Source organism: Bufo gargarizans, chromosome 1 (genome assembly GCF_014858855.1).
Source record: "Bufo gargarizans isolate SCDJY-AF-19 chromosome 1, ASM1485885v1, whole genome shotgun sequence".
Lineage (NCBI taxonomy): Eukaryota > Metazoa > Chordata > Amphibia > Anura > Bufonidae > Bufo > Bufo gargarizans.
The window spans coordinates 118,601,567-118,627,885 of record NC_058080.1 but is presented as its reverse complement, the minus strand read 5'-3'; the positions used below and the strand labels follow the sequence as shown (position 1 = coordinate 118,627,885).

Below are 26,319 nucleotides of genomic sequence, written 5' to 3'. Positions count from 1 at the left end.
TATAGCAGAAACGACTAAATTATGAAATTGCTAAATTGGGAATTGTATTTCAACCCAGAACAAAAAATGTGCTTTGACGGACACTAAATAACTTTCCCAGCCACAACAGGACAGCGGTAACGAGAGATTTAGCGGGATATAAATTTGAGGCCTAGTATTTAGGCGCTGGGTGACAGGTATGGGTTTAGTGACAGAATTAGATTTGGAAATGCACAGTAGCGGGTGTGTGAAGTTATTCTGAATGACCCTATGTGCACCTTGAATATTATATACCCTTTTAGGGATAGATTTCAAATAGCTCTGATATAGCAGAAACCACTAAATTATGAAATTGCTAAATTGGGAATTGTATTTCAACCCAGAACAAGAAATGTGCTTGAACGGACACTAAATAACTCGCCCAGCTACAGCACTAGGGACAGATTTAGCGGGATATAAATTTGAGGCCTAGTATTTAGGCGCTGGGTGACAGGTATGGGTTTAGTGCCAGAATTAGACTTGGAAATACACAGTAGCGGGTGTGTGTGAAGTTATTCTGAATGACCCTATGTGCACCTTGAATATTATATACCCTTTTAGGGATAGATTTCAAATAGCTCTGATATAGCAGAAACCACTAAATTATGAAATTGCTAAATTGGGAATTGTATTTCAACCCAGAACAAGAAATGTGCTTGAACGGACACTAAATAACTCGCCCAGCTACAGCACTAAGGACAGATTTAGCGGGATATAAATTTGAGGCCTAGTATTTAGGCGCTGGGTGACAGGTATGGGTTTAGTGCCAGAATTAGACTTGGAAATACACAGTAGCGGGTGTGTGTGAAGTTATTCTGAATGACCCAATGTGCACCTTGAATATTATATACCCTTTTAGGGATAGATTTCAAATAGCTCTGATATAGCAGAAACCACTAAATTATGAAATTGCTAAATTGGGAATTGTATTTCAACCCAGAACAAGAAATGTGCTTGAACGGACACTAAATAACTCGCCCAGCTACAGCACTAAGGACAGATTTAGCGGGATATAAATTTGAGGCCTAGTATTTAGGCGCTGGGTGACAGGTATGGGTTTAGTGCCAGAATTAGACTTGGAAATACACAGTAGCGGGTGTGTGTGAAGTTATTCTGAATGACCCAATGTGCACCTTGAATATTATATACCCTTTTAGGGATAGATTTCAAATAGCTCTGATATAGCAGAAACCACTAAATTATGAAATTGCTAAATTGGGAATTGTATTTCAACCCAGAACAAGAAATGTGCTTGAACGGACACTAAATAACTCGCCCAGCTACAGCACTAGGGACAGATTTAGCGGGATATAAATTTGAGGCCTAGTATTTAGGCGCTGGGTGACAGGTATGGGTTTAGTGCCAGAATTAGACTTGGAAATACACAGTAGCGGGTGTGTGTGAAGTTATTCTGAATGACCCAATGTGCACCTTGAATATTATATACCCTTTTAGGGATAGATTTCAAATAGCTCTGATATAGCAGAAACCACTAAATTATGAAATTGCTAAATTGGGAATTGTATTTCAACCCAGAACAAGAAATGTGCTTGAACGGACACTAAATAACTCGCCCAGCTACAGCACTAGGGACAGATTTAGCGGGATATAAATTTGAGGCCTAGTATTTAGGCGCTGGGTGACAGGTATGGGTTTAGTGCCAGAATTAGACTTGGAAATACACAGTAGCGGGTGTGTGTGAAGTTATTCTGAATGACCCAATGTGCACCTTGAATATTATATACCCTTTTAGGGATAGATTTCAAATAGCTCTGATATAGCAGAAACCACTAAATTATGAAATTGCTAAATTGGGAATTGTATTTCAACCCAGAACAAGAAATGTGCTTGAACGGACACTAAATAACTCGCCCAGCTACAGCACTAGGGACAGATTTAGCGGGATATAAATTTGAGGCCTAGTATTTAGGCGCTGGGTGACAGGTATGGGTTTAGTGCCAGAATTAGACTTGGAAATACACAGTAGCGGGTGTGTGTGAAGTTATTCTGAATGACCCAATGTGCACCTTGAATATTATATACCCTTTTAGGGATAGATTTCAAATAGCTCTGATATAGCAGAAACCACTAAATTATGAAATTGCTAAATTGGGAATTGTATTTCAACCCAGAACAAGAAATGTGCTTGAACGGACACTAAATAACTCGCCCAGCTACAGCACTAGGGACAGATTTAGCGGGATATAAATTTGAGGCCTAGTATTTAGGCGCTGGGTGACAGGTATGGGTTTAGTGCCAGAATTAGACTTGGAAATACACAGTAGCGGGTGTGTGTGAAGTTATTCTGAATGACCCAATGTGCACCTTGAATATTATATACCCTTTTAGGGATAGATTTCAAATAGCTCTGATATAGCAGAAACCACTAAATTATGAAATTGCTAAATTGGGAATTGTATTTCAACCCAGAACAAGAAATGTGCTTGAACGGACACTAAATAACTCGCCCAGCTACAGCACTAGGGACAGATTTAGCGGGATATAAATTTGAGGCCTAGTATTTAGGCGCTGGGTGACAGGTATGGGTTTAGTGCCAGAATTAGACTTGGAAATACACAGTAGCGGGTGTGTGTGAAGTTATTCTGAATGACCCAATGTGCACCTTGAATATTATATACCCTTTTAGGGATAGATTTCAAATAGCTCTGATATAGCAGAAACCACTAAATTATGAAATTGCTAAATTGGGAATTGTATTTCAACCCAGAACAAGAAATGTGCTTGAACGGACACTAAATAACTCGCCCAGCTACAGCACTAAGGACAGATTTAGCGGGATATAAATTTGAGGCCTAGTATTTAGGCGCTGGGTGACCGGTATGGATTTAGTGACAGAATTAGACTGGGATATGGCCAAAAAATAAACAGACTATTGCTGGTTAAATGCACTTGGTGTGACAGCTTCACCCTGATGTAGGCTTTAGCCAAAAAACAACTACACCATTGAGGGTTAAATGCACTTGGTGACAGGCGCAGCTTGCCCCTGATTTAGTATATGGCCAAAAAATGAACAGACTATTGCTGGTTAAATGCACTTGGTGTGACAGCTTCACCCTGATGTAGGCTTTAGCCAAAAAACAACCACACCATTGAGGGTTAAATGCACTTGGTGACAGGCGCAGCTTGCCCCTGATTTTGTATATGGCCAAAAAATGAACAGACTATTGCTGGTTAAATGCACTTGGTGTGACAGCTTCACCCTGATGTAGGCTTTAGCCAAAAAACAACCACACCATTGAGGGTTAAATGCACTTGGTCGCAGCTTGTGCTGGCGCACCACAAGACACAAAATGGCCGCCGATCACCTTAGAAAAATGTGACTGACAAACGGTCTGGGCAGCCTAAAAACAGTGAGCAATTGAGGATCAGCAGCTCAATGATCCACAGCTGCAGATCGATCAGTTAATCAAGTCCTTTGGAGGAGTTAATCTGCCTAATCTCGCCCTACTGTCGCAGCCGCAACCTCTCCCTACGCTAATCAGAGCAGAGTGACGGGCGGCGCTATGTGACTCCAGCTTAAATAGAGGCTGGGTCACATGGTGCTCTGGCCAATCACAGCCATGCCAATAGTAGGCATGGCTGTGATGGCCTCTTGGGGCAAGTAGTATGACGCTTGTTGATTGGCTGCTTTGCAGCCTTTCAAAAAGCGCCAAGAAAGCGTCACAAAAGCGCGAAGAAAGCGACGAACACCGAACCCGAACCCGGACTTTTACGAAAATGTCCGGGTTCGGGTCCGTGTCACGGACACCCCAAAATTCGGTACGAACCCGAACTATACAGTTCGAGTTCGCTCATCCCTAATTGTTACCACTGCATTGAAAACATAACGATGTATTAAATGTATCAGGTGCTTCTTTTCACTAAATACTGCCAATACACTATTGTACATAGCTGTAGTCAATAAAGTTTGTCTCATCCTTGACCTATCTTGTATCAGATTTAATGGGTTGATTTAGTGGATGCCTAGCAAAAACTAAAACAAAACTTCTTTGTACAATGACCCTAGCACATGTTGCACAAATAAGCAAACATGACCATATGGCTGCAAGTCCTCTTACTGTTGAAGGACCTGAACAAATAAGATCACATGCCCATATCTGTTCTAGTTGTGAAGTCAGATATCACAGCAGCAAGGAAGCTTCACAGAGGAGGATCTGGTCTATGGACAATATTTATTTAGGGGATCTGGTATTGAGTCTGTATTATTTTAGTTTTTTTTTCCAGGGATATGAATTCTTTTAGGGGATCTGGTCTAAGTCTGTATTTAGAGAGTCTGGTTTGTGGCCTGCATTTATTTAGTAGGTCTGCTCTGGGGTCTGTAGTTATTAAGGGGATCTGGTCGGGGTTCTGAAATTACTCCTGGGTCTGTATTTAATCTGGGATTTACTCTGGGATCTGCATTTATTTCTGGTGCTGGAGGTTCAGGATGGCTGGAGAAGCAAGGGGCCCAAAAAGTTGTGGCAGCAACCTCTACAGTCATCAGCTGTCTGGGCCAGATGGAGAAGAAAAGGAAAGAGAATGACTGCATTCAGAGAAAATGTTATTGGTAAGTCTCTTGATTTATAGAGGAGCTGTCCCCTCGCCTGACATGTTCCTCATAATAATGGGGTGTTATCATACACCTTGTCAAAGAGCTGTTCCTTTTCACACTGAAACTGTCCAATAATCGCTGATAGCATCAGACAGTGTAGGGACACATCCCTTTGACAAGGGGAATGGTGACACCCAATTAGGTCTAGGCTACACCATGTCTTTTTGTATACTTTTTGTGGAATACTTGCAGAATGTTTGCACATTAAGGTATACTAAACTGTGTAAAGTAATTAACATGGTAAAGGACAGTATACTGCTACAGATGAATCTGGATAGATTAGCGGCTTGGGCAAAGAAGTGGCAGGTGAGGTTTAACAAAGATAAATGTAAGGTTATGCACATGAGTAGGAATAATGCAAGTCACCAGTACATACTAAATGGTAAAACACTGGGTAACACTGACATGGAAAGGGAACTAGGAATTTTAGTGAACAGCAAACTAAGCTGTAGAAACCAGTGTCAGGCAGCTGTTGCCAAGGCCAATAAGATAATGGGTTGCATCAAAAGGGGCATAGATGCCGTGATGAGAACATAGTCCTACCACTTTGCAAATCACTAGTCAAACCACACATGGAGTACTGTGTACAGTTCCTGGGTTCCTGTGAACAAGGTAGATATAGCAGAGCTGGAGAGGGTTCAGAGGAGGGCCACTAAAGTAATAACTGGAATGGGTGACTACAGTACCCAGAAAGATTATCAAAATTAGGGTTATTCACTTTAGAAAAAAGACAACTAAGGGAAGATCTAATAACTATGTATAAATATATCAGGGGTCAGTACAGAGATCTCTCCCATCATCTATTGATCCCCAGGACTGTGACTGTGACGAGGGGACATCCTCTGCGTCTGGAGGAAAGAAGGTTTGTACACAAACATAGAAGAAGATTCTTTACGGTAAGAGCAGTGCGACTATGGAACTCTCTGCATGAGGAGGTGGTGATGGTGAGTTCACTAAATTAGTTCAAGAGGGGCCTGGGTGTATTTCTGGAGGGTAATAATATTACAGATTATAGTTATTAGATTTTTGGAGAAGGGTCATTGAACTATTAGGGGAAAGATTTTTTTTCCCCTTAAATGAGAAAATCTTCTACCTCATGGAGTTTTTTTGCCTTTCTCTGATTCAACTTTCAGGATAACAGGCTGAACAGCAGGAGAGAATGTCTTTTTTCAGCCTTCTAAACGACGTTACTATGTTATGTCTAGAGAACAGCCCAGTGCCTATGGTCTACTTAAGACGACACTGTTCTGTATATAGTCTTTAAGGCTTAACTAGTACTGGCAAACTGCTAAATGGACAGCATATGGCAATATATTGTCACCAGTGACAACCAACTGCACCTTAATTAACCTGCGAATAAAAAGAAAAAGTTGGTCATGTCTTGAGCGGAACTAGGATTCTGCTGAACGTTGACAAGTAATGCAGATGTAAGCCTGCAGAATTATTTCTCTCTAAAAAGCCTAATATTACCTAATGAATGGCAAGGTACTAAATGATTAGTCCATTCATTTACAGTAGCTATAAAAGCTCTCACAGAAGAATAAACCTTCAAGCTTTCGACATGTCAAATATCTGGCACTTGCATGGAGAAAAGTATTCTTTCCAATTAATTTTGCAGCAATTGGTACATCTGCTGGGAACAGGAAGGGAGAAGATTTAGAAGGGGCAATAAGGAACATTTGTGCAACAACTTTTAATCAACTGCTGTGCCTAACTGCATTAATACTGTTAAATTACCTTAGACCCAGGAGTTCTAGTGTAAATCATCTTCCTTCACTCAGCAGGACACAAGGCACCTGCTCTCAGTTACTGCTTGTATTTCACATCATTACCGCTTCAGTAAAATACCAGTCAGGCGGATTATGAAATCAGAGCGCCATAATGAATGTTTTCTTTGCAATTTATATTAATAAAATAAGGGAAAAAAAGCAGCAAGAAAAAAAAGAAACTTCAGAAAATAACTACTTAGGAATAATCAGAGACAATTCCATTGTGATTTGGAAAGTATGCATTCTGCATTGTAGGTTTTCGCATTCAGAATATATCAGACTGATATTGTCATTAGCACCTAACGAGGTAGAGAGGCCGAGAATGGAATTCAGTCCACTGCAAGGACATCTGGAACTAAATGTGTTGAAATAAACAACAGGAAGAAATTTCCAAGCAGACTTTGAAAAATATGTGTGAAGATGAAGAACAGATAGACTGAAGTGGATGGGCAGAATTTGAATAAGCAGCGCATAAACGTCTTATGCTTGAAATTAAGTAGCTCCTAAAAATGTAAGAAGACTACAGGTATGTACATTACTTGTACTCTTCGGGCATTCGGAGTTAAAAAAAAAATGTCCCGGTATATGAACACAGAATTAGGAGCAGATGTACTATATTCTCCTATATTCAATGGAATAATACGGCGTGGAAACAGGAGCATATTACATGACGTTGTATGGATAACCAATAGAGAATCTTCCCTTTATTCTGCTAATATGTTTCAAAGTTATCTTGGTCTCCTTCAGGGTTAACATGACCAAGGGATACTGAATGACAATTATCCCCCTCCCCTCTCCACATGCTTATCTCTCTCTACTTTTCTGCCCAAGTAAGTAGTAGTCCATTGAAGAACAGGCTCACGATTCCACCAGCTACATACATACATCTCTCCTAGGCAGGAGGCTGAAATTCACAAAACTGCCGTAGGATGCAGAAATGATTCCCTGAGAACGTCCCCTCCCCAGGAATCTACAAGCATAATGGAGTTCAACAGCATGAGATGAAGTCCATAGTGGGTACCACAGGGATCGGTGTTAGACCCAATTTTCTTTAATCTTGTTATTAATGACCTTGTTGATGGAATTGAAAGCAAAAAAAGTCAGTTTTTGCTGATGACACTAAACTGTGTAGGACACTTAAAACTCATCTTGACTGTAAAATACTTAGAACTGACACTGGATTTATTTGTTCCACAGAATTTACAAAGAACCTGGGGGCATTATCAGTGGAGAAAAGTCAGTTTAGACATCTATACCTGAAAGGATTCTTTACAGTTACAGCAGTCAAACTGGAAGTAGGTTGATGGTTACAATTAATCTAATAATTAACATTATATAATTGATCTGTCACTGATCTGAGAAAGGTTGGACTTGATAGATCTGCTTTTTCTCCACCTATAGTCACTCAATGGTGGGATGCAGAGAAAAGTCAATGGGTATATGAACAGTAAATAATGCTGTGTCTGCTCCTAGAATAATCCTTAGAAATATTTTTTGCATTCTCTTTAGCTTTCTTTTTTGTGCTTAAGTTAATTAAGATTTTTCTGGAAATATAAATAGGCTTGTTTCAGTTTGACCATACACAGGGCTGGCAATGCCACTGTATATACAATAGTACTTATAGAAATGATAGATGGCAAGAAGTCAAATCTAAAGAATAGATTGGTGTATGCTACTATTTTCTGTGTTAGCAAAATATTCATCTTGTGATCAGCTACTATATGGTCATGTACAGTCATTTGTATACAGTAAGAGGTGGAACACTTGTACGGTGCGTTTGTATAACTGTTGAATGACAGAATGTTGAAAAGGATGTCCTTCTGATCTGATGCCAGAAAGGTTTGATTGACTCACAGTCCCACCAGACATAAAAAGATCCTCAGATCAGATCAGATCCTCAGGATTATTAAGGTATGTAATACCTCCCTCTCGCTCAAACCAGATATATCTTTGCTCTCGCTCTTTCCCTCTGACATACCTGAGAAAACTAGACGGCTTCTTAAGCACGCGTTGGCAGCGGCCAGGCTCTTAATCCCACTTGACTGGAAGTCTAGAGAGGTTCCCTCATGCTGGGTTCACACCTGAGCGTTTTACAGCACATTCCTACGCTCTGTAAAAACGCTCAACAGGCAAAAACCAATGATTCCCTATGGGCATGGTTCTCACCTGAGCGTTTTACAGCACGTATGAACGCGCTGAAAAACGCCATACGCCCCAAGAAGTACAGGAGCTTCTTTGGGGCGTATTGTCACGTGTTCCGCAACATAGACTTAGTGGGAACGCGCGACAATGGCGTTTGCTTGTTTCCTCGCACATATGAAAATGCCCGATAAGCACGCTTGTAAACAGCGCTTATCGGGTACGCGCAGGTGTGAACCCAGCATAAATCTTACACTAGTTATACAAGATAGACCAGATTGCCAGTTTTGAAGAAATTTCTCACTGGGAATCAAGGTCTTATCAAGCTTTTTCCTGCATTTGGGCACCTTGGTCCTACCACAGGGGACTTCTTTATCTAATCTTCATTGGTTCACACCTATACACCCATTTTAAATAGATATTGAGCACCACACACAACTATCGTACTTGTCCCTTCTCAGATATTCCAATAAACCAGTTTGCTAGGACTCATCCAGAAGACAGCGGCCCTCCCCCTCTCCTCCCTCCATCGCCCCACCTCAAGTCTCTTATCCCTTCTTTCCCTACTCTCTCTAGTTACGTTTCTAGTATTCTACTAGTTCTAGAGTGGCGAGACCTGTTACGACGAAATTTCGGTAACTCTGCTTACTTTAATTGATCATTGTAACAATTCATTCATATACCAATTTGCACTATCTTCGGCTTTATTCTGCTGTGATGACCTTATGCACTGACACCATGAGTTTATTTCCTCTGTTGCACTGTTTATTCTACCTTACTTTGAAAACAATAAACTGATTTTGAAAAGAAAAAGGATGTCCTTAGTCTACTGGACCATTTGTTTTATACAGTACAAATCTGTAATGATGTTTTGGACCATAAAACTGATTGATTAACCTTGTTGTGATAGGTTTACAACTCCCACTCAGGGACTGGAGATCACAGACCGTTATACCCAGGATGCTATCATTGAGCAATTGTAACACTAGCTAGCTGTACAGCCACTTTACACTACTGCTGCTCTCTTGCTTGCAGGAGGTCCAAGCCTCTGGCTTGTAGGACCAGGTAAATTTCAATCCCTATTGCTGGCACCAATTGTAAATTCATCCCCTGCTGTCAGAGTATGAAGAATTAGCTAAGGCCCAAGTTGACATGATTTATTGCAGTTCATTGTGCAATGAAGGGAATAGTTCACCACATTTACTCAACATGTTTCTTTCATTTACTATAATTGCTCCTCAGATCAATCAAATCCAAATTGTTTAATATTAAAGGAGGACCTGTCACCATGAAATGCAGTGCAATCTGAAGGCAGCATGTTATAGAGCAGGAGGAGCGGAGCAGATTCATATGTAGTTTTAGGGGAGAAGATTCAGTATAACCTGTAATTTATACATTTAAATCTCTGCTAAATCTTGTATTTCATTGTTCACAGAGGAAATGTTATCACATATTTACCAACATTTCAGCTGATAAAATTGGGACAACCAAACCCCAATCTTTGGAACACCCCAACTCTGCCCAGGAGAGGGAGAAGAATGGACCATCCGGCACAAAGGACCACATCAACTTGTCAATCGACCAGTGGATTCATTTTTATTGTAAAAAACAATGTTCTCCTTCTTTAGATTAACATGATGAAAAACATGACTGAAAAACATTTTTTACAAAATATAATAATCCACTGATTGCTCAACAAGTTGATGATCCTTTGCGCCAGGAGGTCCAACCTTCTCAGCTTTACGTATCTCCTTGGGCTTTGAAGTTCCTATGGCTGCAGCTGCATTCCGTACGCATGACTACAGCACGTATTCATTAGAGTTGTGCCTAATTGAGCACAACCTATACAGAGCAATCTCTAATTTTCAGGGGTCTGGCAACACATTGTCCTGACGTACTCACCCTATGGTGCACTGCATATTTCTGCTCAAACCCTAACAGAAACCTCCTATATATGCCTATGAACACCCAATTATGTGTTGGGTTTGTGAAAGCTCTGCCCATTTTCAGCCCGGGAAAGCACAAATTTGTCTCTGAAAATCAGTGATAATCCTGCCAAATTCGAGACAGTTTGCAACTATGTCATTTAGCAGGGGTGCACCGAGCCTTTCTGCTGACTGAGGCAAAAACTAAAATGGCGCCCTAACCCCCCCAATGCCAATTTCTTAACCGAACCCCTTACCTCCAGCCCTACTGTTAAAGACATACTTGGAAAACATTACATACAGAACTACAAAACATGCAGAGTCATACAGCGCCACATACTATGCCCACTGTGCTTCCCAATACTATACTGCAGAAACAGATAATCCCCCTTCTGCTGCCCCACTCTTGCCCCTACCTGGTGCTGCCTGAGGCAATCGCCTCCCCTCGCCTCATTGATTGTGCACCCCGGTTATCAATGACTGACAACTATCTCTGTATAGAAGGTCCTTTTATACGAACCAATTATCAGAAACAAAGTAAATGTTCCTGATCATTGCCTGATCTTTACTTTATTTACATTCAACAATTACCACCGCTGTATGGGGACCAACGATTGCTACATTGCTGTTTAGCAAGTACTGATGCCTGATTATCGGCAGTACATCTCCGTGTGATTAGTAGCGATCATTCCTCCCACTTTTGGTTTGCATCTGCCTGTGCAAACAAGCACCAATAATTGTAGACTGGGCAGTTGGGCACCATAAAATGCAGAAAGAGCAGAGATTTAAAAGAATAAAATACAAATTTTACTGAATCATTTCTGCTCAGCTCCTCCCGCTCTATACCATGCTGCCTGCAGATTGCACCGGGTAACAGGTTATTGTCACAAATCTTAAGTCCCCCACACTACCTGTGTAAGTAGGAGACACTTACTGCTAATAAACTTACTGACAGACATGGTTGAACAAGCTCCTTTTATGAAGAGCACTAAAGGGTTAATAGGAGCAGAAAATCGACTTCCCACCAGGTAACAAACTCTGGCTGTTATATTCATCGTGCCGATGTCAGCTTTACCTTTTATTGAAAGGGTTGTCTCCCGGTATGACATGGGTGCTGTCAGGTCCTATGAGGAAGCTGATCCTATCGTAGAAAGACCTGGCAGCCTGCTGGGACGGTGACTGCTGGCTCTGGCTGATAATGTCCTGTGGATCAGGTAGGCCTCGGCAGTACGGCTGATTCTGGCAGGCATTCTGTAAGCAGCAGTCTGGGTCCATGCAGTCGATTAAGCCATCTGCCAGGAAAAAAAAAAAAAGTACCTTGATTGAATCCACACTCATCAGGATTATAGCATCTTTATTTTATTAACACCTTCAGCTCTGATCTGGATCCAAGATCAGCCGTTCTGTTTCTACGAAGCTCGAAAAACAAGTTAAGATTTGTCAGGGAATTGATTCTAGCAACGAGCGAAGCTACCTCTAAATATGTTATCAGGAGACCAGATACAAGGGGATAGGTCCTATTTGATGCCACAGCTCTGCCTATTTGAGGCGACGTAACCGCACATAGAGATCTGCTGGAGTGTCTGTGTTCTCCAGGAGCTGAATTTAATTAGATTAAACAGTAGCACGATCCCCAGCCTAGACGCTGATACACTGCCGCGGCAGCACATCCTCTACACTTACATTTGCTAGAATGCGATTTAGATATAGCGCCGGTGCAGAGTTTAATAACTGCTATCAGTACGAGTATCAGCAGGCCGGTGTCAGCAAGACTGATGTAGAGCTGTCATCAGCCCGCTAATTTAGCTTACTAATGTTTCTATTCTAAAACTCAATTTTTTTGTAATGTAGCTCCCTATTCCTTATGTTCCTGGCGATGATAAAGACTCTGGAAAAAATGTATTTAATACAGACGACTGAAACCACAGTACTGCAGTCCTCTGATGAAATATAAGAAGGCCTCTTTTGAGCGCCATCAAATGAAACCTGCAGAAGATCTGCCAGGCAGAATGACGCTAGCATTTCTCTACCCTGATGGCGTGATATCACCAGCTCAATATGCTATACCCAGTCCGAGAACCAAATAAGTAATATGAAATATCTCTGTAGATCGTCTTCTACAGGGATATAAAGTAGCACTCTGTGATTTATTACAAAATAAAGTCCACTTATTCTCCTGGGCATCGTGGGGTAAAGGTGCCGGGGGGAAAATACCAGCATTTAGTCATTCATCTTTGTTAGTTTATAAAAAGCAAATGTACAGCTGGCATGTAGCGTGTGGGTCATAAAAACTGCATGAGATTGACACATTCTGAACTAATCAGCTGGAAATGCATTTTTTACAAGCCTCTCTGCTGACATCAATCAGAGGAAGGATCTCATTTTCGCCAGCCAAGATGCAGGGACATACTGTTTGTTATTTTTGTGTGGAGTTTATCAGCAACTTGCCCAAGCGAATGACGGATGGTTATGAATCTGGCTCTATATAAGTGGAGAAAACATTTCTCATTCTGTCTCTGTACGTCAGTAGCCTCTATTATCTAGTAGAACCAAGAGAAACCACTCGCCCCGGCCAAACCGAGCTCAAGTGAAACTGCTCTGGTTGACTGCTAGTTCATACTCCATTTATTTAACCCCACTGGGATGGATTGAAAGACAGCTCTACGCTGTATTGTGGACAGGGGGTTGTTCACAGGAGACTAAAACCAATAAGAACTTAGACAATGCAGCATTAAGGGCAGATATCAGAGGATACTTTGCAGATAGAGCTTTTTTTAAGAATATACTATGGAAAGGCCAATTTTTTTTATGTGGTCTTCCATGTTAGCAGAACTTGACAAATACTGAGATCAAGCCTCAGTGTAAATTATTTACTGAAAGATATATATCACTATTCAGTCTATAGAAACCAATGAGCCTTTAGCTCCTATCTGGCTACAGTAGATCAGACTCAGCAGCCCACAGAGACAAGACCAGCTTAATGGGCATGTGATTTCTATGGAGGGAGAGGGAAAGGTGGCTTCAAGGATCTGTCCACGTTGTTTATCTCGGGATAAACTAAGGATCAAATAGTAAAAGCTTGTCTGATCCTTCTTTCCTTTGATGGGAGATCCTGGGTTTCAATCAGGCTATATCTATGAACATGGAATTGACCCACCCAAACTGGGAGAATTTAAAAATAGACAATGTCTATGGCTGAGTTTTGATGATGAATCTAAATGTATGGTTGGGTAAGGGTGAAAGTTTTAGAGAATGATGGACAAACCATGTGTATGGCCCTCTATAAAAATTACAGATTTGTCAACACCTAACCTTTCTGTAAATTTCAATAAAGGAAATGTGTCATCAGAAAATGACCTATTATTTAAATCACATTTTTATATTACGCATATATTTTTTTTGAATTTTGTCAAGTTGTTTAATTTTTTTCCATGTCACTATCTATAAGTAACATTTTTTTAATTAAAGCCTGTAGTTTTCACACTGGCCACTAGGCCTATAATATTAAAGTGCAAATGTCATTATTTTTATTATTTGTGTAATGTATAGGGGCAGTGATACTGACCATTTTTGTAATATACTTTAATTATTGAAATTGTACATTTATATTAGAAAACATCTCTAAAGTGGCCCATTTTGAGCCCTTACAGTGCTCCTCTGTCTTCTGTTTATATAATACAGTTAGTTAGTTAGTTAGTTAGTTAGTTAGTTAGTTAGCAAGTCTCCACAGTTATGTAAGCAGAAAACAGAGGAGCGTAGCTAAGGCTCAAAATGGGCCACTTTAGAGATGTTTTCTAATAGAAATGTACAATTTTAGTAATTAAAGTATACTACAAAAATGTTCAGTATGACTGCACCTACACAGTACAAAAATAAAAAAAGCAATGACAGTTACACTTCCTGTATTTTGAGTGCAGCTATATGGGCCATGGACACAATGGACAGGAGCTGACCCAAATTACTTTTACGGGTGAGTCTTCTAGGCACGCTCTGAGACCTGTGCAGAGGTCAGGAGGGAGTAGATAAACTATGATTGTAACGGGGTGCCAAAGGCACACTCGGTCTTCCATCAGCCGCAGACCTGCTGCTTAGCTTCGGAAGCGAGGATCTGTGTTTGGCCTCGTTCCCAGGGCGGCATTGCTAGCTGAGAGGCTCCCTGCTCCTAGGTCTGCCTTGACTGCCGAGCTGACCACTCGGTGCTCGACTCGTCTGTCTGTCGGTCATGTGACGTGACCGTCACATGACCCTCACTCCCCACTATAAATACAGGCGGCCTGCTGGATACAGGTTGCCTGTGATTTTTGTCTCCAGGGCTGTGTGTACTACTATTATGGCTCCCTACTTGACCTCTGGTATTGACCTTGTTTGTTTCCTGACCTCACTTTGCCCGCTCCCTTGGTACCTACGCTATCTCTCAGATTTGACCTCGGCTCGTTCTCGGTTTTCGTCTCCTGCCTCATCCCTTGTATTGACGTGACCTCCCGGACCAACCTCAGCTACTTGACCCGCCATTACCTTTCCCATCACTGGGTACTGTTCTTTTATCTACCTCCCTGTCTATCCGTTTGCCTTAGTCTTGTGTACCGCCGTCTGCCTTGGCTGTCTGTTCCTCTCCTTCTCTGTTCGCTCTGCTCTACACTTACATAGGTCAGGGACCATCGCCCAGTTGCGCCCCGTCACCTGGGGGGGGGTGCAAGTAGGCAGGGACAGGGTTGAGGGTGGCAGTTTATGGAGTGCACTTCCTCTCTACCTTCCTTACCAGTGACAATAATATTACCTATTGTGAATGGTGGATCCTCTGTTATCTATATAGAAGTGTTACTTGTCACTGTAATTTTGCCTGTGATGATAACAAGATAGCTACCGAAAAGCTACAGAACAGGAAATTAGGACCTATTAGGCCAGTGCAGAAATTGCAGGATTATATACAGTTTATTAAATATAGATTGTGACATGAAAAAATAAAAATAACAATAAAAAAAATCTAAAATATATGTTTAACATAATAAGTCATTTTCTAAAGACACATTCTCTTTAAGGATGCCCAGTTTTTAATGATAGAAATTCAGTGAAATGTGTATCAACCAATGTGTGGCCACATATAAACACAGAACATAAATAAATCCTGATAGGGGATTGAATGGGTATTATTTTTTTATTTTATTATAATGCATAATCTTATAAAAATTTCCTCTTCCTCGTGCCATTCCTATGCTATTCCTACTATAAGTTTGTGAATTAATTGCCTACTGGGTGTTACCATTTGGCAGTATGTTGCACAATCTGATACTGTCCAATCAGTCCTACCAGTAGCATACTCTGCAGGGACACACACCAAATGATAACACCCAGTTGGAAATTTAGTTATAAACTTCTAGTAGTGGTAAAAGAGCCACCACATAAGAGTTATATGAAAAGATGCTCCAGAATTATTACATGGAGTAATAATTGACTAAAACAGACATGTCAGGAGAGGTGACAGGTCCTCTTTAAACCCAGTTGCACATGCTCATCATTGTGTATGTTACTTATGGCTCATCTCCTTTCAGGATCCATTAGTTCATTAAATAAAGGTAGCAGAGCAGGAAGTATTTGTCTGATGCCTTGATTTCTATGGTTTTGATGGTTGAATATCTTAATGATAAGTTTATTTCCCAGCGGAAGCTACTGGCAGTAATATAATCAGAGATTTATAGAATAATCTAAACTTTGCCCTAAACTTCACAGGTATGTATATCGCAAAGACATTATAAAAAAGAAAAATACATATAGCGATGCACATTTGCAATGCTCGATTCTCCTTTGAATGTCTCAGCAGATTTGCCCTCATGATTGCTGAGTGGTGCTTAATGTGTACCGATAGCACAAGCCGCTTGTTTCAGTAATTGTGTCGAGACACAGCTGCAGACTTATGGCAGGTCACTGGGTGAATCTCTGGGAAGTTTTGCTGCCCCCTGGAGTTTTGGGAATGGCTGCAATATGTATCATGGAAATACTTTGCAGGAGCAAATTGCTCTTAGGAGATTGGAATTGAAATAAATAAATCCCTTTCCATACAAAGGAATGCTTATATGTCGAACACAATCCAATCAGCTGCAGCTTCAAATAGCCAGAGCTGTAATCACTAACAGCACTCCAGGGCTACTTAAATAAGATGCAATATTCCTGTTCGAAATGCCTTTGAGTGGCATAAATGCCAAAGCCTACGGTATAAGCTACAAATGTGGCTGGTGAAGGCGCAAAATATTGGAATGCTTCTGGGAGGGTTGTAATAAGAGCGCTCCACTTTTATGAAGTATGTTTATAAAAAGATGATAAGAACCGTATTCTTTCTAAATAATACATAACTTTACTAAATGTATATGTGTGAGTTCACGGGGAAGATATTATGGACGGTTTTAATTAAGAATGTAATTTACAGTGAAGGGGAAGGCACGCAACTCAGACAGTGACCTCGGAGGACAGAGCTCCATTATTATGAGCTATCACTTTGGATGCAATTTTGTTAGTCAGCCTTTTGTGCTTTGAATATGTACTGGTGCATGGAATAGATAGGTCAAAGATAAAGAAAGCAAGATATATGGATGAATAGAGATAGATAGATAGATAGATAGATAGATAGAAAAACAGTCATTTAACAATTGTTACATTTGAGACAAAAAATGTTTTTGGGATGTTTTTCCTATACTTAAAATATATTTAAAAGGTTTGTCCTGGTTCAGAGCTAAACCCGGACATATCCCCATTTTCAACCCTCTGGCCCCCCAGATATGAGCATTTTTCATGTTCTCCCTTGCTCTGTCCTAGAAGGAAGGATAGATATGCTGAACATAGATAGATTAGAAGATTGATGGACAGATGTAGATTGACAGATAGCTGTAGATATATATATATATATATATATTAGATAGAAAGTTGACTACGATAGATAGATAGATAGATAGATAGATAGATAGATAGATTAGACAGAAAGTTGACTGTGATTTCATAAGATGTGACTTAGATATTAGGAAGAGTAACAGTCCTTTTGTGAAATATAGTTGCCAAGCAACTTTTCAAGCTTTGCATCCTCCCACCAGGACATATTGTAAGGTAAATTAGCAGTTCTTGTATCCATTTTTCTTTTCAATTTGAGATCAGTTCAGCACCATGCAGCTAGATTTCAAACTGATCTTCTGTACTTTGCATTAAAGTATAAACATCCTCCTTAAAGGGAACCTGTCACTGGGATTTAGTGTAAAGAGCCCAGTCCCCGTAGCTCTGTGTGCTTTTATTGTGTAAAAAAAAACGATTTGATACATATGTAAATTAACCTGAGAAGAGTCCTGTACATGAGATGAGTCAGGGACAGGACTCATCTCAGGTTAATTTGCATATGTATCAGATAATTTTTTTTACACAATAAAAGCACACAGAGCTATGGGGACTGGGTATTGCAGATGTGCTAGCGGCCATCTAGCAACCCATGTCCTCAGCTCTATACCCAAAATCCCGGTGACAGGTTCCCTTTAATACATCCGTTCTTGCCACCTCGGACCAGCTGGTGTTCTGAATACAACATCGAGCAATAATAAAGTCCAAAAAAATTCACTTCAATACAATTCTAATCATTCTCACATTCTCCATATAGCAGGTCAAATACAAAAAAATTAAAATAAGAACACATCACTTTGGAAAAAATGGCGCTTAGAAGCATTTGTTCAAAATGTATCTATAAGCATCAGTATTAACCCCTTAGCAGCAACCCATATGTGTTTTTACGGCAGACACTAAAAGGCCTTAGGCTGAGCTGCCGCCTTTTTATGGCGGCACAGTCTAAGCGCTGCACGGGTCCCCTGTGCTCTAACAGACCAGACCAGCAGCAGTGCCTATTTGGGCTGTTTAACACTTTACATGCCGTGGGCAATGGCGCCCGCTGCATGTAAAGTGCTGACAGAGGGAGCAGACTCCAACGGCATCCCGCAAATGCTGTTATAGTACCCTTGTGGGACTATTAAGTGGTAAAAAAAAGTTAAATAAAAACTAATTTTTTCAATTAAAAAAATCCCATAAAAATATTACGCTTATTTTTCTGTTGAAAATACGCTTTTCAAAAAAATTGCAAAAAAAATCATCCCCATATGTTTAGTATTTCCGCATCCATAACGACCCGGACTACATAAATATCATGTAAATTATCCCCTACATTGAATGCCGTAAAAAAATAAAAAATAAAAATACAGAACTGAGAAATTATTCTTAGTTGCCACTGAAAAAACTTAATAGCAAGCAATCAAAAAGTGCCATTTACTCCAAAATGATACCAATGAAAAATACAAGTCATCACGCAAAATTCAAGCCCTCACACAACTCCATAGAAAGAAAAAGAAAAAGTTATGGGTCTTGGGAAGCTGCAATGCAAAAACATTTTTTCTTTTAAAAAAAGGGGGCTTTATTGCAAAAATGTAGTAAAATGTAAAAATAAAATATGTATTTGGTATCATTGTAATCGTACTGACCAACATAATAAAGATAATATGTTATTTATACCGAAAATGAGCGCCATAAAATTTTGAACGTAAAAAAGCAGTGGCAGTATTGCTGTTTTTTTCTATCTCCCTCCCAGAAAGAGCTACTAAAAGTTAATTAGAAAGTTATGTGTACCCCAAAACTACAACTTGTCCTGCAAAAAACAAGCCCTCATAAAGCTATATAGACAGAAAAATAAAAAAAATATAGCTCTTGGAACGCGACAATGAAAAAAAGAATAAAAACGCTTGGTCAGTAAGGCCCAAAACAGGCTGGTCACTAAGGGGTTAAGCTGCAAAAGGAAGGAAAAAGGTGATGAAAGGCCCACATCATAGCATCTAGCGAGATTTGAATGTAGCTGAAAAAATAGCAAGTTTCAGCTTTGTAAGAATCCATTTCATATAACAATGAGGTGTGCTGACAAAATGTCAGATACCCATCAAAAGTAAATACATGTAAAAAATAGAATAGATATTTCATCTTACCTCCTTCATTGTCCTTACTGTCAGTACACAACGTTTCCATGGCTACATCACATCCTGCTCCTCTCCAACCTGGCTGGCACATACAGTGCCATCCATTTTGGTCTAAAGTGCATCTTCCATTGCTGTTACAGAGTCCCGGGCAACCTTCTGCAATGACACAGACACAAGGAGAATATCAAGTGATTTGGGAATTCCATGTGGCTCTGGCTTTGTTGAACAAAACATAAGACACTTACAGGCCTTCATCAACAGCATAAACACTGTAACAGCACATGAAGAGAGAAGAACCTAACACAAATCATAGCAGTCTTCTAATTTAGAAGTATGGCACAGTGAGGAAGTCACCAGAGGTCTATTTGGCCTAACATCATATGCCACTGTTGACCAGATAACATGGTGTCTTTCAGATGTTTTTTTTCAGAAGACTAGTTTTGGTTTCCGGATTAGTATACAACCATTATCATACATGAACCAGACCAACAAATTGTCCACAAAAAGACCAATTCTGGAAACAAGTTCTCAATATATTAGGAAGAATTTACTTTAGTCGTTGAGCTTGAAGGCCATCGGCCTCAGGATTATCTGGTCTCAGGGCAGAAGTGCCTTCATGTGAATTTACAGTGCTTTCCATAACTGCACAGAGTACCCGCCAAAACAATTGGTGCTGGTACTCTGTGCCGAGAATACATTCCTTGTTCACATAAGAAGCAAAAGCCCAGAAATAAAGTGAAGCAGCTTAGCAACTAGTCTAACAGACATCGGGGGGGAATCAGGCTGCAAACAGAGGGGACAAAATTGGACAGAATTTCCAGCTGTGCAGATCTTTTTACTTAAGACGGACAAAATGAAATACCAGAAGGACCACGAGAAAAGACATTGATAAGACTCAACAAAAACACGGTAGTGACGTGCTTCAAGACATAGAGCAGAAAGTGAGGTTTTCTTTGTGACAGTCTCCCTAAGGCCTTCGCAGTGTTACCTTTATATCCTATCTTGTCTGCTTTTATGAGCAAGAAGGGAAAATTTATGAAACAAATTACAATAATTTAATAGATCTGAGTATTAAAAAGGTTTCAAATGTCTTCAAATCTGACAATACATATAAAAAAAAAAAATCAACATAATAAACGAAAGAAAAAATAAGCAATGTTCAATGCTCTTTACACTAAAGAGAATTGCTTGGATTAATGTATGAAAGAAGGAAGAATTTAATTACTGTTTTTATTTCATAGTGGAAGCTAAACTTCAATATGGAAACTTTTTTTTTGACTGTGTTCTTTCATTATATTAGCTGTTAATATGTTTACATTGGGTATATGGATGGATGGATGAGCATTAAAATGTCTCAACCACTTATCCTACCCTTATAGAGGCTGGCTAAGGCCAATATACAGTTATGGCTATTTAAGTAAAGTTTAAGTCTGCAAAAATTCTAAATGTAATTATTTTATAGTTAGAAAGTTATAATTTTTTTGTTAAGAAAGTTTAGTCTGCAGATAAAAAAGGAAAAAATGCTCCATGAGATCTTGCTAAATATGATTTTTCTATTGTGCTTCTATATATAGATATTGCTGGTACAAACTCATGATGGCGCCCCCTGGTGTTCTTTTGATTCTCTTTCAGAATGTCCACCTAATGTTCCCATGGGCAGTGAGGAGAAGCTGATGATTCTTACTAGCTGGCCTATACAATAGCAGAAATGACTCTGATGCTGAGTGTAAGAGGATCAGGTGGTCTGATTGAGCTACTGAGCATGTGTGACCATTGGCACCGAGCAGAACACCAATTGCCAAGCCTTCATGAATACAAACTATCTGGAGACACTGAGCTAAAGACACATTGTCCTCAGGTATATGGACAATAACTTGAAAATAAGGGGCAATTAGTAAGCACTAAGGGAAAGTTAAGAGTGAAGGAAATTAATTAGGTCAAAGAATTGTTTAGATTAGGGTTCATTCACACATCCGCAAAATGGGTCCGCATCCGTTCCGCAACATTCATTTTCAATGGGGCTGGAATGTGCTGTCCGCATCCGCATTTGAGGATCCGCACTTCCGGACCCGCACTTCCGTTCCGACAAAAAATAGAACATGTCCTTTTCTTGTCAGCAATTGCGGACGAAAAAAGGCATTTTCTATGAGAGTGCCGGCGATGTGTGGTCCGCAAAATGTGGAAGGCACATTGCCGGTGTCTGTGTTTTGCGGATCAATGCGGACGTGTGAATTGACCGCAATTTTAATAACATTTTTGAATGTGGGCATATCTGCATATGACATGGAGTCTGAGAATGAGTAAGGCATAAAAGACATTGGGCTAATTTTATCATGGAGATAACAACAGTATGCACAGCTAATGCCAAGACAAATGACAAAATGAAGGCGTTTAAACAGAAAGTGATAAATAAAAATGAAGAAAAAAAAGACTATTGATTATATTGTGTTTACTAAAATATACCATAATGGATATTGTATTGAAAGGGTTGTCCTGGACTCATCAAAAATGAGATAGTGTCTGGAAACGGCAACAAAAAAAAAGCACTCACTGGCTGCCAACAGTGATGGCAGTATACACAGAACGTCATCCCTTCCCATTTGGTGAGGACTGGAAGAGGCAGTGACGGTCTGGTGGCACTGAAAAGGTGCGACTTTCAAATCACTGCCTTTCATTTACAAACAGTCCTGGCATTATCTTTTTTATGGGTCTCAGACAACTCCTTTAAGAGAAATTGATTAACTATAGTAAGAAGAAATAACGTCTATCAGTTTAGACTAATGATGTATATGGCAGGATATACAGAGGAAGCAGAAGTAAAGCTGTAATCTGGATCTAATAATACAAGACTCAAACGCCATGCGATATGTCTGTGGAAAGATGACGGAAATATGTACATTGTTTAGAAATCAATGGAACTCTCTAACTGTCCTGTATCTATATATAAATCTATTTCCGGTATATCTATCTCATATATTATCTATCTATCTATCTATCTATCTATCTCATATCTATTATTATCTATCTCATATCTATCTATCTATCTCATATCTATTATATATCTTTCTATCTCATATATATATCATCTATCTCATATCTATTATCTATCTATCTTCTACTGTATCTATCAATAAATCTATTTCCAGTATCTATCTATCTATCTATCTATCTATCTCATATCTATTATTATTATCTATCTATCTCATATCTATTATCTATCTATCTCATATCTATTACTATCTATCTATCGACCCATCTATCTATATATCTATTATTATCTATCTATCTATCTATCATATCTATCTATCTATCTATCTCATATCTTTCTATCTATCATCTACTGTATCTATCTATAAATTTAATACGATAGCGGAAGGCTCTATGGTTGAGTGGAAATGTTGTGTCCACATAAACTTCTGTTTTTTTTCCATTATTGAAGAGTACTGCCTCCTTGCATTTTTTCATGTATAAATCTATCTATTAGCATCTATCTATCTATCTATCTATCTATCTATCTATCTATCTCATATCTATCTATCTATCTATCTATCATATATTATCTATCTATCTATCTATCTATCTTACATCTATCTATCTATCTCATATCTATCTATCGATCTAAAGTAGCAAAGAGGCAGCACTCCAAAACCAGTGAAAAATGAAGAAAATGCTTTTATTCACCCATGTAGTTACGCAACATTTCGGCTCAACACTAGAGCCTTCCTCAAGCTGTTCAAGTTGAATGTAGTGCTGCCAGATTTTTGCTTTCTATCTATCTATCTATCTATCTATCTCTCTCTCTATCTCTCTCTCTATCTCTTTATCTATCTCTGCATATATTATGTTTCAAAATATCTCATATCTATCTAGCTCTCCATCTTTACTATATGTATCTATAGATGGTTGCTTTAAACAGTTAAGATCTGAGACCTTTACTTGATTACATTTTACTAACAATATGAAACCGGGCCATCCAGTTATTAACAAGGATATTATGTCTCCCTGACTCCAGTCTAATTATTAGCTGCGTTATCTTTGCAAATTGGAGGGCAGATTTTGCTTAGCCAGCAGTTTTTAAGGCAAGGTACTTTGTAAAGTGGAATCTGCCCGTTGCTTTTTTATTTCTTCCTTAAAATGTGGCTCCTAATTGACTTTTATCCCTGCATAACTTGATACAAAATGTTCTAATGGGCTCCGTTTCCTCCTTATAATTAGGACTTTCAGAGACGAGAGGGCTGCTGTCTTAGTTAACCTGTTCAGTGGGGGACGTAACATTTGTTGTAGGTCAATGTGACATTAATGGGGAAATTATTGTGATGATATTTTTCAAAGTTGTATTAGAAATACATTACAATGTGAAAGTGCTCACCCATGCAACACAGTTTTTGGCAAAGACGTTTTATCCCAGAAACAATCTAGTTATTGGATTGTAATAAAATATACAGCAACTAAAGACACAATGGCAACCTCTGGGTAGCATGCACACAAGGGCCACATTTATAATAGGGAACGAGCGATGCAGAGGGCAGAGCAACATGTCCAAAATCTTCTCTCATGGCGGCCATCTTTAATAAATACGTCAAATGCTATTTACAGACTCCCAAGTGATAAAACTGCATCAGCTTTAATTAGAATTATAGACTACATAGAAGTGGAGATAGTAGATAAATCTGTCTGCTTACCTATGTCATAGATAGGATACATTTTCAGCTTTTATTGTTGATATTTTTAGGATATTTTTGAACAGATGGGAAGTTTCTCATTTTTACTTTTTGCTCTTCATAGTTAAAGATGGCTGCCTTTAAACTGCATTACAATTTGCCAAAGTGACTTTGGTAGCATTGCTTACATTTTTTTAAATTTCATAGTAATTATTACCAATGGCCAGAACTTGTGTCAAATGAAGTGGGCGAGCACCTTCATTTTACATAATTAGCAAATACATGATTGTAAAATAATATATATTTTGTGTTTTTAAACCAATCTGTAAATAATTTTCAGAATACTTTATAGCTACATTTGTTATAACCTGTCTTGGTTTGAAATCTTGTTTTTAATGATTATGCTTAGAATCCTTATCCATCACATTCACTACTGGGTTTTTGGCAGAAAAACATGTCCATTCATTGTTTGCAGATCAACTGTTTTACTTTTGTGTAAAGTGTTTTATATCGATGTTAAAATTTGTGCTTTCACATACCATTGTTAGTGAAAAATATTTCTTTTGATATACAGTAACGGAAAGAAACAGCAAAAGCATGAAAATAAAAATTCTAAATAGGATCTAAAGATCTACATTTTTATAAAAATGTACTGGAAGAAAAGTCTCTTTCTCACATTGTTCTGTATTTTTTACAAAATAAGCATATGGTATCAGTCTTATATTAGACCTTAATGTAAAAAGTGACTTTTTGTGGAAAAAGGAACTGAAGACTGACTGACATGGGCAACAATGGCTCCTTCTCTGCAACAGTTTTAATCATGTGAAACTTTCCCCCGAATATATGCCTCAGACAAGTGTAACTGTAAACCTATATCCTTTCAAATGTCTGCCATTAACCCTTAAACCGTTTTATTAAAAACTCCAGTCAGTCATGCCTTAAAACACAGCTGAAGCAAAAGTAATAGTGACCAAATAAATGACAAAAAGAGGACTTTATCAGCACGGATTTGGCTAATGATATTCTATCGGCATGTTAGATATATATGGTGGAAAAACTGAGGAGCAGCTCTAGCGATATTCGAAGCTAGAGGGACTTAATTACATGTAATTGAATAAAATATTAAAGAGGACATAATTATCCACTAGTAAGGAAATTACACAGTGAGGCACTGGATGACACGTAAATGAAGTGGAAATGAAAGGATATTGGCTATTTTTGGTAAATGATCGCAACACCTTAAATAGGGTAGAAACAAAGTTCAATAAGAAAGCGGTATAGCAATATAAATTGAAAATAAAAGACCAAGCAAATTACCTTATAATAAAGTATAAATATAAAGTTTATATATATATATATATATATATATATATAAAAATAAATTTTTTTTAAGGGGCATATATTTAATGTTGAAATTGTAATAAAATGTAACATGTCATTTTTCCCTAGAAAAGAAAAAATATTTGAACTAATAACTCTGGAGTAAATACAGTGACTAATTCACATTTACACACGTTATACTGGTTCACTAAGAAGAAAATAAAAGCCAGTATTCACCAGCTATAAACTATCTGAGGAATACTCAGCAAGAGAAGTCATGGGGCAAAAGAGTTAAAATAAAATAAATCTGTAGTAGTTTGTATCCCTTCCAGTGCCAGCAGAATGATTACAGTACCAAAACAGAACACAAAGAAAAACCAAAACTAGATATAAAACAATAAAAATAATAATTAGCAAATGCTATACATACATGTAATAATGCACACATACAAACAGCATTGGTCAGTTGAGGAAGGGAGGGTGGGGGGGTAATGATAATTAGCTGAGTATATGACATATAGAAATTGGGGTAAATATTTCTGGATATATACTCCAATTTATTAAGGTTAAACAAGCAGAAAGAATACAGTACCTTTAACTATTTTATCCAAATAGTGAGCTTGTGAAGTTGAGAAGGGGAGAAGAACAAGACAGACATTTCAGGACATTAACTGTTAGCAAAGGCATGCAGAAACACAGATCATCTGAGGCTAAGGAAAGAATAGTCGGGTTAGGTCAGAATTATTGCTCAAGAATTCCAGGCCGGTCAATGATGAATAACTCGCTCAACAAAGTGAACAAACCTGATAATCCATGTATCAACCTTTATTTCCTTCTACTGTTAGCCCCACTTACTGAACCGCAAGTTTAGTTTTCTGGCATTTGGCTTAA

General features: G+C 38.8%; 1 protein-coding gene across 4 annotated transcripts in view; it reads right to left on the bottom strand.

The window, feature by feature from the left end:
- TENM3 (teneurin transmembrane protein 3) overlaps positions 1-26,319 on the bottom strand; it is a 1,312,080-nt gene that overhangs the window by 114,042 nt on the left and 1,171,719 nt on the right. For all 4 annotated transcript variants that reach the window (XM_044297320.1, XM_044297329.1, XM_044297345.1 and 1 more), the window contains 2 exons: positions 19,457-19,603; positions 11,539-11,755 (listed from right to left, as the gene is read on the bottom strand). In XM_044297320.1, the coding sequence (XP_044153255.1) occupies positions 11,539-11,755; positions 19,457-19,603 (364 nt within the window). The remainder of the gene's footprint in view (positions 1-11,538; positions 11,756-19,456; positions 19,604-26,319) is intronic.